General features: G+C 53.0%; 2 protein-coding genes across 6 annotated transcripts in view; one reads left to right on the forward strand and one right to left on the reverse strand.

The window, feature by feature from the left end:
* LOC119100907 (mitochondrial pyruvate carrier 1-like) overlaps positions 1-452 on the reverse strand; it is a 6,031-nt gene extending 5,579 nt beyond the window's left edge. The window contains exon 1 of the mRNA XM_037224105.1: positions 420-452. The gene's annotated coding sequence lies outside the window, so the exon portion shown is untranslated. The remainder of the gene's footprint in view (positions 1-419) is intronic.
* A 228-nt stretch (positions 453-680) lies between these two features.
* On the forward strand, positions 681-13,424 carry LOC119101518 (endoplasmic reticulum mannosyl-oligosaccharide 1,2-alpha-mannosidase). Of its 5 annotated transcripts, none has more exons than XM_037224863.1 (14): positions 681-790; positions 1,845-1,937; positions 2,896-3,000; positions 3,399-3,500; positions 6,315-6,460; positions 6,771-6,916; positions 7,455-7,640; positions 8,047-8,195; positions 8,495-8,683; positions 9,362-9,549; positions 9,783-9,909; positions 11,113-11,277; positions 12,575-12,715; positions 13,111-13,424. In XM_037224863.1, exons 2-14 carry the CDS (start codon positions 1,848-1,850, stop codon positions 13,393-13,395), a joined length of 2,019 nt encoding a protein of 672 aa, XP_037080758.1. In that variant the 5' UTR covers positions 681-790; positions 1,845-1,847; the 3' UTR covers positions 13,396-13,424. The 5 variants fall into 5 exon arrangements, with proteins under 5 accessions (XP_037080758.1, XP_037080762.1, XP_037080759.1 ...); XM_037224864.1 differs by having other exon boundaries at positions 724-783; XM_037224865.1 differs by having other exon boundaries at positions 790-804.
* Positions 13,425-13,437: the final 13 nt, after the last annotated feature.

The raw sequence follows: 13,437 nt of genomic DNA on the forward strand, positions 1-13,437 counted from the left end.
GGAGAATAAGTCAATATTGCTTTCAGATTGCAGATGTGTGGGAAGGCTGCCTGGGCGATGGCAGCATTCTTTTGATATTTGAGTCTGTAACTAACTACCCTGGAAGCCAGGCACACCAATTGAATTTACAAAACAACGAATTAGTTTAGAGACTGATATAAAAAACTGGGTGTAGAATAAATGTTGCGATGCAACCCGGCAGAGCAGCTGGTTTGTGATCACAAGCCCTGATTACGATTCAGCGCGTAGCCATTTCCACCGGCAAGGACCAGCTTTTCAATACTGCCTAAACAAGTTTGCAATAGCTTGCTTTTCAAATGAAAAATAAAATTAAAAAGCTAATCAGACACCTCCCAACAAAAAGGCACATTCAAAATCCACAATGACCTGCTCCAAGGCCTTTAAACAACCAAACTAACCAAACTAAGTGGACAGCCAACTCCGCCCGCGAAAACACGTGAAAAGCTGTATGATAGCCTTGGTGAAAAGCGTGAAATGTCGGAAACGTAACATACGCGCTGTAATGGGCAGCTCGATTCCCATGCATTCGCAGTAAAGAATCAACGGTGGAAGTTCCCCCCTTCGACCAATCATACATTTACAACATTTTGTTCAGCGAATCAGGGGGCAGAGACGTCGAGACATTGAGTGACATCTTCGACTGGCACCTCTTGGCTCGTGGCAAGGCCACCTATGTTTGCGTCGCAATGGTCGCCGTCGTAACGTAAATTGGGAAGGACCGTGAGGAAGCTGTGCCCGTGATATCACCGAAATGGGATAGTGGTTGGTTGTGAGTGTCGTCATGTGATATGTCTGTTGTCAGTCCTTTGTTACCTGCATTAATGCTTCCATTGGTTCGGATGCAGTGTTTACCCTGGTGGTGGATTCAACCAATATGTTGTGAATAATGCAGATCCCTGGCAACTTCGGGGCTCGCCCAGTCCTGGGATGCATATGCGTGGAGGATAGTCGCCTCATACCTACTCCGGAGTTTTGTGTTAGCCGGGATCGTGAGTGTATGGTTGAAACATGAATGTTTCTTAACCTCTGCTTACTCCCTGCAATGGAGGCTGGAGAAATTATGCTGGGCCTGATACTTGCCTGGCCAGAGGCAAATTTATGTTGAAGATATATGTTCCTTTGTCATCATAGACTGTTCTCATACTGTACAGTCCAACCTTGTTAAGCTCAATTGCTCATTTAGTTTGAGTGCCTCCCTTTTAATCCACCATTCCAGAGTGGGTTGGGTTTAAGTAACTTAAGGTGCCAATACCATCATACTTACACCACCCATAGATACCATTTATCATAAGATGAACCACAACCTCTGTGCCTACTATTTGAGCTTGATCATATGATGAACTGCTACTTCTTTTTCAAGCTCTTGACATGTCTTTATGATTGCTGCTTTTTTGTTTTTGTTGTGTAACTGGTATCCAATTGACTCAGGTGAAATATGAAGTCACACATATAGGATGATTTGTGGTGAATACCTCATAAACATAGCATACATGACATGACTCTTTGCCACTAATGTAATATCCCCTGCTGCCATGTGGTTGTTTCTTGTCCCACATTATGTGTGGGCTGTTGGTCTGTGGTACTCATGCTGACTTAACTACACCACATTCTGTCTGACTGCACCATCTCTCACACTGCTTGATCTACTTGTCAGTGACTCAATGCACGTCACATGCCAAGACATCTTAAATGTCTTGCTCTGGACTTCTTTTCTACACATTGATAGGTGATTGTGGGTGATGCTAATATGACACAGTGAGACTTGTTAGAGTTGGAAGTCCATGTTAGATTTAGTCAATTCAAGTAATTGTGTTTTATTACAGGCAATGGCAGATTTTGGCATCAGCACCCTGTCAGCCTCCCAGCTACCCCTTCTAGGAACTACACAGACATCTCCAAGGAAAACAATATGGAGGGTGAGTTTCATAAATATCTTTTTTTCTGTAGAGTGTCAGCCACATACTAGTTATGGGCATCAGCCACACACATAGATATGCAAAGTATGCAAAGGCTGTATTAGTGTATTGTGTGGATCCAGGCTTAAATAGTGTTAGATTGTTTTGAAATGTGATATGGGAAATATAAGGCACTTTGCCCTGGGAGGTTTCAAAATGTTTTGCCTTATTCTGACAGGTTTTGTAACTTTTGTTGACCTTTAGTTTGAAGTGCCGGTCTTGCTTTAAGGCTTACTTGTTTATGTTATGAATCAAATTAATATTGGGCATACACTAGAATAACATGAGAATTAGTTCTTCATTCTAGTCAATCTCATTTATTTTTTGATAATTATTTCTTATATAGGTTGCATGGAGACCCCAAATACAGGTACTGTTCATTCAGCTGCCCCACAGGCAAGAATTGCAAGAATGGTGTAATTATGTGTCTACAAGGTGGAACAAATGGTTTGGAAATTGTGAAAAAATGTTATTCAGATATATTGCAAGCATTGAAGCAACCATCTCTGCCCGATTTTCAATGAATTATGGATTCTGTATAATATGAAAAGTCTGTAGGCTGCTGCATTTTATTGAGCACATGCTTTTACAGAATGCATTACTCAGGCACTGATGCAGATAGTTTTAGGCAGCTAAAACCAATCTTGTCATTAGACCATGAGTGAACCATCAGGCTGGTGCCCAAATCACCAAACTGTGTATTCAGAAAAGATTGTCCTGTCATTGGTCAACAGCCAGTACCTTAAAGAAGGGTGACTAGCCTCACAGAGAGTTCAAGTTCATTCTTTTGCTGGACATAGGTTGGTGTGAATGTAGCTCATAAGTCCTTTGTTGAACCTTGGACAGAGTCCCTATTTTAGCTGTGTCAGGGATGATGTGGAGACCACATTACACACATACCATGGTGCTATCTTTTCAGCGATGGAATCAACTATCTAGGCTTCAAAAGAACATGGCATGTTTGGTGCTGGTCGCGGTCACATTGGTCGTCATTTACGTCCTCTCACTGGAACACGACTCAAGTGTAAGTGGACCAGTGGGATTTTGTGTGTCCTGTAAAACTTCCGGGCTGGTTCGCGGGGCCTGTGAAGTGCGGGGTGGTCGGTGGAGGCGCGTGCTCGTCCCGTTCGCACAGTGGCGTCACACCGTCGGTGTTCATGTGTGGTGGGAGTCACGTCCGTGGGACCCGCTCAGCTGCTATTGTCCGCCATTCCCTGCACAGTGTCTGTCAAAAGCGACCGCACGGCCTGCCATGATCCCCAGCTGGCCACGACCCACGCTCTCGCTCTGGTAGTGCCGTCGGCGGGTCAAACACTTCTCGCGTGTCACAGACCATTTGTGTATGCTTGAGCTTTAACCCGGGGCTTTCACTCCTCTGGTGCACGTGGCAATGCCTGGCGAGCTCGGCCCTCGTGTTTTCAGGTTGAAACATCCACATCGAAAGCCAACGATGTGCGGGATGCATTGGAAAACGTGCCGCCGGCTCTTGCTCCGGACGCGGCGAAGCCCGCAGAGAAGAAGCTCGTAAGTCGATCATACTGCCACCTGGTGGTGCGCGGCTTGGCACCTCCCGACGGCCTTGGGCGCGTGGCACCGCTTGTCGGCGTAACGTCCCCGGACAGGGCAGTGAACGGGCGGTCTTGTTTTGAACGTCTCGTGTGCAGTAGAGAGTTTATGTCTTCAATATTCCATCAATGAACATGTTTTAAAAGCTGTGAAGTGTATAAGTACCACGTGCCATGACATGTGACACTGACCCTGCCGCCATGTACGACACTTAAAGCTTGCAATTACCTCTTATGCTTTCTTCATCAGCTTAAACCATAGCGCTGCAGTTTTTACCAAGGGAACAGGTGCCTCCTTGAATTGTTCCAGGGAGTGTTCACATTTTATAGGACTGAACTGAAAAGGCCATCTTGAAGATTGTTTGGTACAGTTCAGAGCCTTCCTTTCTTAAGATCTAAATCTCTCTTGTTTCTGAGCTACGTGCCTGCGATGATGTGCGGACTTTTTCGTGCAGACTATTTCATGGTCATCCAGGCATCCATGACACCATAATGGTATCATTCAAACCTGCCATTCCAATGATGATGCAGCAATCAAGATCAAGAAAATATAACTCATAATATAACTAGTATAACAACAACATAATATAACAATATAACTCATTAAAACCAGTGATTCATGTTTTACGTGCGCGGGGACGATTTCCGGACGTGTTAATTTATCAAAGTGAGTGGTACATTTTTAAAGTTAATGTACATATCCACAGCAGTTACATGTGGAAGCCTGTCAGTTTGCACCAGCTTCTTAAAGAAGAAGAAAAACTTTTGTGAAATAGGAGGGATACAGTTGCACCTCTCTCTTACATGCTGAGGTGTAAAATCCGCGTAGAATGTACCATTCCGTGCAAAGGTAACCTTTATTTATTTGGTTATCTGCTTACAAGAGTGATCTGTCCATAGCACATGTGTCTATCGCGTCCCGCCTACACTCACGTTCTCGACACGCCAAAATTTGATTGGCAAACAGATGCATTTCAGTAACGTGAAACAAGACATAAGGTACTCCTTCACTCATCATTCGAGACAGTGGAACAACCTTTCTTCAAATATGCTGAGGTAGATGCCCTTCCGTTGGGAATGTCTTACCCGCTCGTTTTAATGAGCAAGCATTGCAAGCCTGCTGCACCCCTGGGGTACACTGTCCCAAGCTCCTGTACCTCTGGACGGAGAGCGTCCTTCTCCCGATTCAGTTTGAACGCGTGGCGAACGAAACGCCCGTCATGTCAATGTCATGCGTAATGCAGGTTGATTGAAACAGCGTTTCTACTTGAGCTGACTCTTCATTGACCATGCGATTACACTTCTGTGCGCATACTCGGTGCTCAATGAGCTCACCCACGCTCAGCCAGCCTTACTACCTCCGGAGTTCGGGGAGGACCCCCCAGATGAATAGGAAACTACACTCCTGCTCCAATACGTTTCCCCGGTCTATCTCAGCGGGCAATGTTGTCTTCAGGCATCATTTTATTTTTATTTTTTTTTGGGGGGGGCTCGGTGATTGAAAACACAATTTGGTATCCGACCTAGAGTCGATGTTATGCAGCTTTGGACGTCGTTGGACGCGGATGGCATGGGGAATGAAGGGTGAAGGTGATGTGCGCGGCTAAAAAGCTGCCACAAAGCTCTCGGTAGGTAGCCGTGAGTCGGGCTTCGGGCTGCAACGCGACATTTGCGACAGGGATGTGCGAAACGCGTAGTGTTTTTTCTGATCATTGCTGGGCGATTACCACCATAGGTTAAGTCATGTGGTGGTGGTCGCCAGGTTTCCGTACCTGCTTCATCGAATACTCATGTCTAAGTGGAGGTGGGCACATTTCAAAGGTTCTTCTGATCGTAGCGGCTGATAAATTCGTCCCGTAGTTTGGTGGTTACATCCGACAGGTTAATTCTCCGATGGCATGTGGCAGAATATCGCGGTGGACGCGTGTTGTTACAGGCCACAGAACTGAAATATCGCTGAATAATGCCAAAACTCCCCGGCAATAGCTCCGAAATAGGCCAGAATTAACAAGAGATATGAATTATGCAATGAAAACATGCAGAATGCAGCAAAAATAGAGCGTGCTCCAGTACACATGGTACAAACGCGAAGTTCTACAGTTTGGTTAGCTACGTCAGCTGCACTTAATTAAACATTGCATCACAGTTTGTACTTTCTTTGTTTCTCTTGCCTGTGAGACAGCTATTAGGCACTTTGAGCATTTAGACAACTTTGAGGTTACAATTTTGCGTTCTGCTTGTACATACTTGGGCTCCAGAATATTGGGAGCCAAGCTTACCGTTTACGGGCCAAGTTAGACTTTGAGGGGGCCCGTTGGCCCACCCAAAAACATGCAAATAAATACTCGTGTTTCCAGATATAACGGTCTTCAGTTGGCTCTCAATCAGTGCTGTGCAAGGTGCGATGACGGAACCAAACGATGACATTGAGGAGCATATCAGCTAAATGTTTTTTTTTCGTCTAGAGCAGTCTTTTCCAATTAAAAGTATACCAGTAATTTCAAGAAAGCTCTTTTCATCATGTCTGATGCTTGCCTCAATGTCTCCAAATGTGGAGCATTGCCTTTTTATCCCAAATACGCTTCTCACATGCTGCCCCGGGCACCGGTCGGGGCGCGCCTCACGGCCGGCGGGTGCCTGACACCTCCCGCTGTCGGGCGGTGCCTGACGCCGCCCGCTGTCGGGCGGTGCCTGATGCCGCCCGCTGTCGGGCGGTGCCTGATTCCGCCCGCTGTCGGGCGGTGCCTGACGCCGCCCGCCGCCTCGCCGACAGATGCGCCGTGTGGTGGGCAGGGCGTACGGCCGGGGCGAGCAGCACGCCGGCCCCAACATCGAGCACTTGCGTCGGGACGCTCTGGACGCCGCCGGCAACAAGGTGGAGCGCGTCGATAAGGTGCTGCACCTGCACAGGGTCGACAAGTGAGTGGCGCCCGACGGGCTGGGCTTGGTGAAGTTGACACTGGTCCGCACTAGGATGATACGCCGTGTGGGTTGTAGCTCCTTGACAAAAACATTCAGGCACTTGGAGAACAAGCTGTTCTGTACTATAACTTTTGTGTCGAGGATTTCCGTATCGCTTCTGGGGTGTCACAGTCAGTTCGGCGTGTTAACAGCGTGGATGTAAATGAGGACAAAAGCTTCTTATGGTGGCAGGCCGACACGCCATAGCGTAATATAGGTCACAGCAGGATGGCGCCCGCAGTGTACGACGGATGACACCTTCCCTCAGGGTCGGCGAGGAGGAGGGCGACGACGACCCGAGCGGGGCGCGCCGGCCGCCGCGCGACCCGGAGCGCGACGACCTGGAGCCGGTCGAGGTCAAGCCCGAGGCGCTGGTGCCGGGACCCGCCGAGCGCGCCGCCCTTCGCTTCCCAGGTGCGCCCGCTCGAGGCGGCGACAGCGCGCGGCACGCGCTCCGGGCCTGTCTAGAGTGGTAACGGACGGGCCGCTGGCGCGGTCGGCTGAAGGAGCCGCGCGGCGGCTGATCTCGAGCGAAGGTGTGGCGCCGCGCGCGTCGAGAGGGTGCGTTCAGGCGGTGTTTACCGCGCTGATCGTGACGGCGGCGGTGCCCGTGATGCTCGTGCGTGCCGTGGCCCGTGCGGCTGCGCCTGGCCGCGCCGTCTGCCGCCGGCCGGGGGAGGGCCGCCGCTGGCCGGAGTCCGGTGACGGCGACCAGGATGAGACCGAGCGGCGGCCGTGGTGGCCCGCCAGGGGACCAGCGGCACCAGCTGGTCAGATGCAGACGGTGGTCTGTAACGGGACTTTCCGCTGGAGGATGGGGCACAGAGCGTGGCCTCGGGAAAGTGGGTGTTTTATGTGCAGTCATATTAATGCAAGCCCAGTTACGTAACTTTGCGCCATGAAACGTTCGTAATGGTACAAATGAGGAAGTGCTCTCCACGTTTTTGGGCAGGTCCCAGCAACGAGCGACAGGAGGCGGTGGTGAAGGCGTTCCAGCACGCTTGGCAGGCCTATAGCAGATACGCGTGGGGCCATGACCACCTGAAGCCAATCTCGCAGCAGCCGCACGACTGGTTCGGCCTGGGTCTGACGCTCATCGACAGCCTGGACACCATGTACATCATGAACCTGATGGACGGTGAGGGGTCCGGCGCTGGCGCTGTATCTGCTGCCAGGCGCACGCCGAGAGATATCTCAAAGCCCGTGCGTTCCATTTTGACTGACGGCTGGCGTTTGCAGTTGGTGACGCCTGAACTGGCGCTGCTGTGGTCGGCAGACAACTGTGGCTGATGTCGCAGTCTTGTTACGTGCTGGGCGATCGCTTCCAAGCGGAAAACAGCTTGTAGTTGCCAGGTCGCGTGAGCTGCGGAGTCTTGTGCCACAGTTTTGCGTAAGAAGCAACAATACGGAAAACACCAATAACTTAGATTCTCAGGATCGATGCACATGCCCGTTTGGCTGTAACCCCCCTCCCCCTCTTCCCTGCCGCATCTCCGTGGCTGAGTTGATATGACCACCCGCCGTGCTCCGCGTGTGTTTGTCAGAGTTCCACGAGGCGCGCGACTGGGTGGCCCACCACATGAACCTTGACGTTTCCGACTACGTCAACCTGTTCGAGACGACCATCCGCGTGCTGGGGGGCCTGCTCAGCGCCCACCACCTGTCGCAGGACGACGTCTTCCTCAAGAAAGCGGTGAGTGGCGCGGCGCCGGCTGTCACGTGACGACGACGGCCATCGCTGTGTGGCCATCGTGTGGTTGCCGACTGGGAGGGAGGGGGGGGGGGGGGGCACCTCTGTGTGTTGCCCCTCATGTGGCGCCTGGATCCGCCTGCGTGGGACGCAGACAAGGATAGTGTTCGCCCCCCGTTGTTGGTGAGTGGTGAGGCTGGCCGACGTAAGAGCCGTGTTCAGGGCTGGGCGGCGGACAGTGCAGCGTGTTTACCGGGCTGCGGCTGGGGTGGCCGGCTGTGACCGCTCTCGCTCGTGGCCAGATCGACCTGGGCGACCGGCTGCTGCCGGCGTTCGAGACGCCGTCGGGCATCCCGTTCTCGGACGTGAACCTGATGACGCGGCGGGCGCGCGGCCCCGCCTGGAACCCGGACAGCTCGACGGCCGAGGTGGCCACGCTTCAGCTCGAGTTCAACCAGCTGAGCCACATCTCCGGCGACAGCAAGTACTCGGTGAGAGCCGGCGGCGGCCAGGGGCGTGTGGCGGGCGGCGTGCTGCCAGCTCCGGGCTCAGGGCTGCGGGCTGGAGGCTGGAGGGTGTGAGCCTTTCGGAGAGCTGTGTCATGTCACGTGCCGCAGTCAGCACCGCCAACCGATCCATTCTCGGCTCAAGATTTGCGTCTCACGAGCGAGAAGTTTGGAACAAAGTCACAGCAACATGACTGCGTTTTTTTAACGTTGTGTGTTTTTGGCATTGCTGTATTTGGCCGGTGTGCGGTCTCCGTGTTTTGTATTGGTCACATCGTGATGCGCTTCTGTGCCGCGACTTGGCACTGATGTGGAATCGCCTCACCTGGCTCGTGATGAGTTCATGTGTGGTATCTATATCTCGTATTTACCACAGCCAGATGCCCCATCTGACCGCAACTACACGATATTACACCGTTACGTGCTTCTTCCATCTTCACCCAAGTCAGCCAGCTGCCTTCTGTACCTTCTCATTGCAGAGAATGCAAGAATAGCCGTCGATGTCGTTGAACGAAATTACGTGTAATCCGAGGTGTCATCCGAGCCGCCTCCCGATCCTCCGGCTACCATGGCTGGATGTCGCGTGTCCACCACGCTGCTGCGTGCGGGTGCGCCGCGGACGTGTCGCACACTGGCCTGAACCTCCCGTGTGTGGCCCGACAGGACAAGGCGACGGCCGTGTCCCGCCACATCAGCGGCCTCGCCAAGAAGGAGGGCCTCGTGCCCATCTACATCAGCACCAAGGACGGCCAGTTCCGCCAGTACTCGGTCGTCACCATGGGCGCGCGAGGCGACAGCTACTACGAGTACCTGCTGAAGCAGTACGCCCAGCTGGGGCAGCCGCTGGCACAGTACGTGTCCCACGGCTCGGATGGCGCCGCTCAGAGTGTGGAGTGGCTCGCTGATGGCCCTCTCAGGGAATCCCTTCTCCTCAGCTGCGCAGGGATCTGGGTATCCAGACTGGGCGCCGTGCGGTGTATATGGTGTATCGTGAAAAATGTGCGGTCGGTTTGCATTGTGAAGTTGCATCAGTTGAAGATTTGCCTGAAAAAATCGTTGACTTTGTTTGGCGCGCCTTTTACAGCTTACGAGATGACTTCAACGCTTCAGTCCAAGGTATTCAACACCTTCTAGTCAAGAAGAGCAAACCGAACGAGCTCACGTTCCTTGCCGAGCTTATGAGCGGTGGAAAGAATATCAAACCAAAAATGGTGAGTATCTCAGTTTCTCTTTCTTGCCTCTTTTCTTATACACTGGGAAATCACGTGTGTTTCCATGTCTGATCATGGCAGCTCAGATAGGAGAGTTTTTGGATTCCAACTGGGAGCTCTGGACTCGGTTTGTGGCTGAATTTGTCGCCACATTATCTGATGTTCCATCAAATACCCACGCGAAAATGTTGGCCTCGTAACCTTGAACAAAATGTGCATATGTGCTGCTTACAGGACTTTAAGCTTCACTGCCAAGATGCTTAACTATCCCCGGTCTGGCAATACAGACCAGCAGATTCATTATTGCTATCCTGTGTGCTTCTGTGTCAAGCTGATGCTGATGCTGATCTTGTCCCAAACTACGCTTGCACACCTAGTCACGAAGCGCTCTCGCATTGACGAAGCATGTTCAAGGTTCACAATAGTGCGTTGTTCTCCACCTAGCTCAAACCCTCCAGCCAACCTATTTCTGGTACTCATATTGCTTGTCCTGCATCCTTGAGCAATAACAAGCAAGCACGCGAACATGGTAATTATTCCACTGACACGCCGTTGTCGCGATTAGTGCATTTCTGGCGTATTTCTTTTAACGTTTTTTTCATTCCCATTACAGATAACTCACCACGTAATTTGTGAGTGTCCTGTCGCATTTACCGACACTGTAAACGTGGCCGCAACAGGTCCACTTGACTTACCGACAGCCGCTGTAACTAATCCCCACGCGAACTTCGTGTGTCACGCTCGTTCCTTTGGACCGCCTGGTCCGCTGACCCCGTCTCGCGGCCGGACCGTCACCTCGTGAGGTCAGCGTGTCATGCTCGTCGCTTTGGACCGCCCGGTCCGCTGACCCCGTCTCGCGGCCGGACCGTCACCTCGTGAGGTCAGCGTGTCATGCTCGTCGCTTTGGACCGCCCGGTCCGCTGACCCCGTCTCGCGGCCGGACCGTCACCTCGTGAGGTCAGCGTGCCTCGCCGCCGCGCCGTCACCTCGTAAGGTCAGCGTCGCTCGCCGCCGCGTCTTCACCCGTGAGGTCGCGTGTCTCGCCGCCGCGCCGTCACCCCGTGAGGTCAGCGTCCCTCGCCGCCGCGTCTTCACCCGTGAGGTCGCGTGTCTCGCCGCCGCGCCGTCACCCCGTGAGGTCAGCGTGTCTCGCCGCCGCGCCGTCACCCCATGACGTCGCCGTGTCTCGCCGCCCTGCCGCAGGACCACCTGGCCTGCTTCCTGCCGGGCACGCTGGCTCTGGGCGTGCGTCTCGGCCTGCCCACCTCCTACATGAAGCTGGCCGAGGAGCTGGCGCACACCTGCTACCTCACCTACAGCCGGCAGCCGACCGGCCTGGCGCCCGAGATCACCTACTTCAACATGAACGTCAGTTGGGCGCCGCGGGCCGCCTCGGTGGGCGGCGGGCGGCGGGCAACGGCGGCGTCGCAAGGCTAACACTGCTGGTCTCGGTGCCTCCCGCCGAGGACGCTCTGTGCCGGGCTTGGGGGGGGGGGGGGGGGGGTTGGGGGGTTGGACGCTTAATCACGACTCAATTGGCTTTATGTTTTGTTGGGATGTTTTTTGTGTCGTTTATCAGTGGTGTGCTTTTCGGTAACTATTAGGTATTGCTAATGTTGACGTGGTGTGGGAACAATATTGGTGTTAAACTGCTCTAAGCAAGCCATCTATGTACTTATTCCACAAAATCCACACTCGACCACATTGCTGTATGTATAAGTATTCATCCATAGAAAGCTATTTCCACATTTACCGTCAATATGCGCCGAAAAATTGCATGATCTTCTTTGTTGGTAATAGCTGGCACTGCCATTGCGTCGGTTAAATAAGATGCACGGTACCAGGGATGTAGTTTCTGACACAGGACGTGAGTCTTCGATGCTTTCTTGAAAGGTGCATATGGCATGCAGTGGAATGCGTATCATCGGGATATTCGCACCGCACAACTTGCACGATCGATGCCTGAAGGTTCGCTGGTCATGGGTCGCCCGCAAACGTTTGGTGGCAACGCCCGAAAACGTGCTGTGTGCAGAATATGCTATGGATGGTTGGTCCTGCGTTTTGCCACATGTCTGCGGTACACAACGTCTCCCCTGAACGCTTCAGGCTCGCGCGTTTTGACAGCTTTGTGCAGTAAACATATATTGCTGCAATCACCGTTGCCTCGTTCGTGAGTCATTTGTAATGTCTTGTCTCAGATATGATCGTGGGTTTTTTTCGTCCGAGGATAACTTGGGTAACGACGTTTTTCATTTTCTGCGGCCGTTCCAAGGCACTTTCATTATAACCGAATACCTGATCACATCATCGCAGATGGGACATCACCACTGCATCACTGGTATAGATAGCGCATGAGACGGAAGCATTTGCTTGGCATGCATCGGGCCCGAAAGCGTTTGGTCACAAAATGTATGTGTGACTAAGAACTGTCTGGAACGGACAGACAATTAGCGGCACGTATTTATCGGACGTATCGAGTTGATAAAGTTTGTGCGCAGTTGGCCATTATTGAAGCATGCTATTGATATTGGGTCTCGCGGGTTTGCTGTGCTCTCGGAAGCATTCAGCTGACGTTCGTACCGAGCGGTGTTGTACTTGCCTCCTGATGCCGCGGTGCCGGCGTACCCAGGTGACGCCGTCACGTGACGTGTGTCGCCGTCCACAGTCAGACGCTACGGAGGACTTCTACGTGAAGCCGCTGGACGCGCACAATCTGCTTCGACCAGAGACGGTCGAGTCGCTCTGGTACCTGTACCACCTGACTGGCAACAAGACGTACCAGGACTGGGGCTGGAACATCTTCCAGGTGCGCCGCCGGCTCAGCCGAACGAGCCGGCTGCTTCCCAGTCGCGTGTGGTTCTATGGTGTAAAATTGCGGCGACCATTTGTATGTGGTATGTTTGGTGGTGAGTAGGAAGTGGTTGAGACGTAGGAGTTAACTGCGTGTGTCTCCGGTAAGTCTAGATCAAAGGAGACGAAGTGATGTTCCGTTTTCTGAGTCGGGCCTCTGGCGGTAGATGCTTGCTCACGCTCGATGGCGGGAAAGCTCGGCTAAGTCTAGCCGGAATATGCCTCAGCACGCGCCCGCACCTGTCACCGAACGGATGGTGTGCTAAGGAGAGGGTGTGCTGGGGTGGTTAGCCGGCTGGGTGTACTGCGCCATCGGCTGCGCGCTCTGACGGCTACGTCCCGCCGCTGCAGGCTTTTGAGAAGTATACCAAGGTGCCAACCGGGGGCTACACCAGCATCGGCAATGTGCTCGACCCGGACAACCTGAGCCCGCGCGACTCGATGGAGTCGTTCTTCCTGGGTGAGACGCTCAAGTACCTATATCTCCTCTTCTCCGACGACCAGCGCACGCTCAACCTCAACGACTTCGTCTTCAACACGGAGGCGCACCCGCTGCCGGTGCTGCGCCGGCCGCCAGTGCCGGCGCGGGCGCCGGTGCCGCGGCCGGTCGTGCGGCCCGGACACGACTACATCTGAGGCCACGCCACGGTTCTGAGGCCGCGCGACCCGGCCTGTCTG

This window comes from Pollicipes pollicipes, unplaced genomic scaffold (assembly GCF_011947565.3).
Source record: "Pollicipes pollicipes isolate AB1234 unplaced genomic scaffold, Ppol_2.1 Scaffold_4881;HRSCAF=5763_pilon_pilon_pilon, whole genome shotgun sequence".
NCBI classification, from domain to species: Eukaryota; Metazoa; Arthropoda; class Thecostraca; order Pollicipedomorpha; family Pollicipedidae; genus Pollicipes; species Pollicipes pollicipes.

Excerpts from the sequence above, each read along its gene's own strand:
- LOC119101518 (XM_037224863.1), top strand. The coding sequence starts at position 1,848 with ATGGCAGATTTTGGCATCAGCACCCTGTCAGCCTCCCAGCTACCCCTT. Across the intron at positions 6,917-7,454 it reads CGCCGCCCTTCGCTTCCCAG|GTCCCAGCAACGAGCGACAG; the intron begins GTGCGCCCGCTC and ends GTTTTTGGGCAG. Across the intron at positions 7,641-8,046 it reads CATCATGAACCTGATGGACG|AGTTCCACGAGGCGCGCGAC; the intron begins GTGAGGGGTCCG and ends TGTGTTTGTCAG.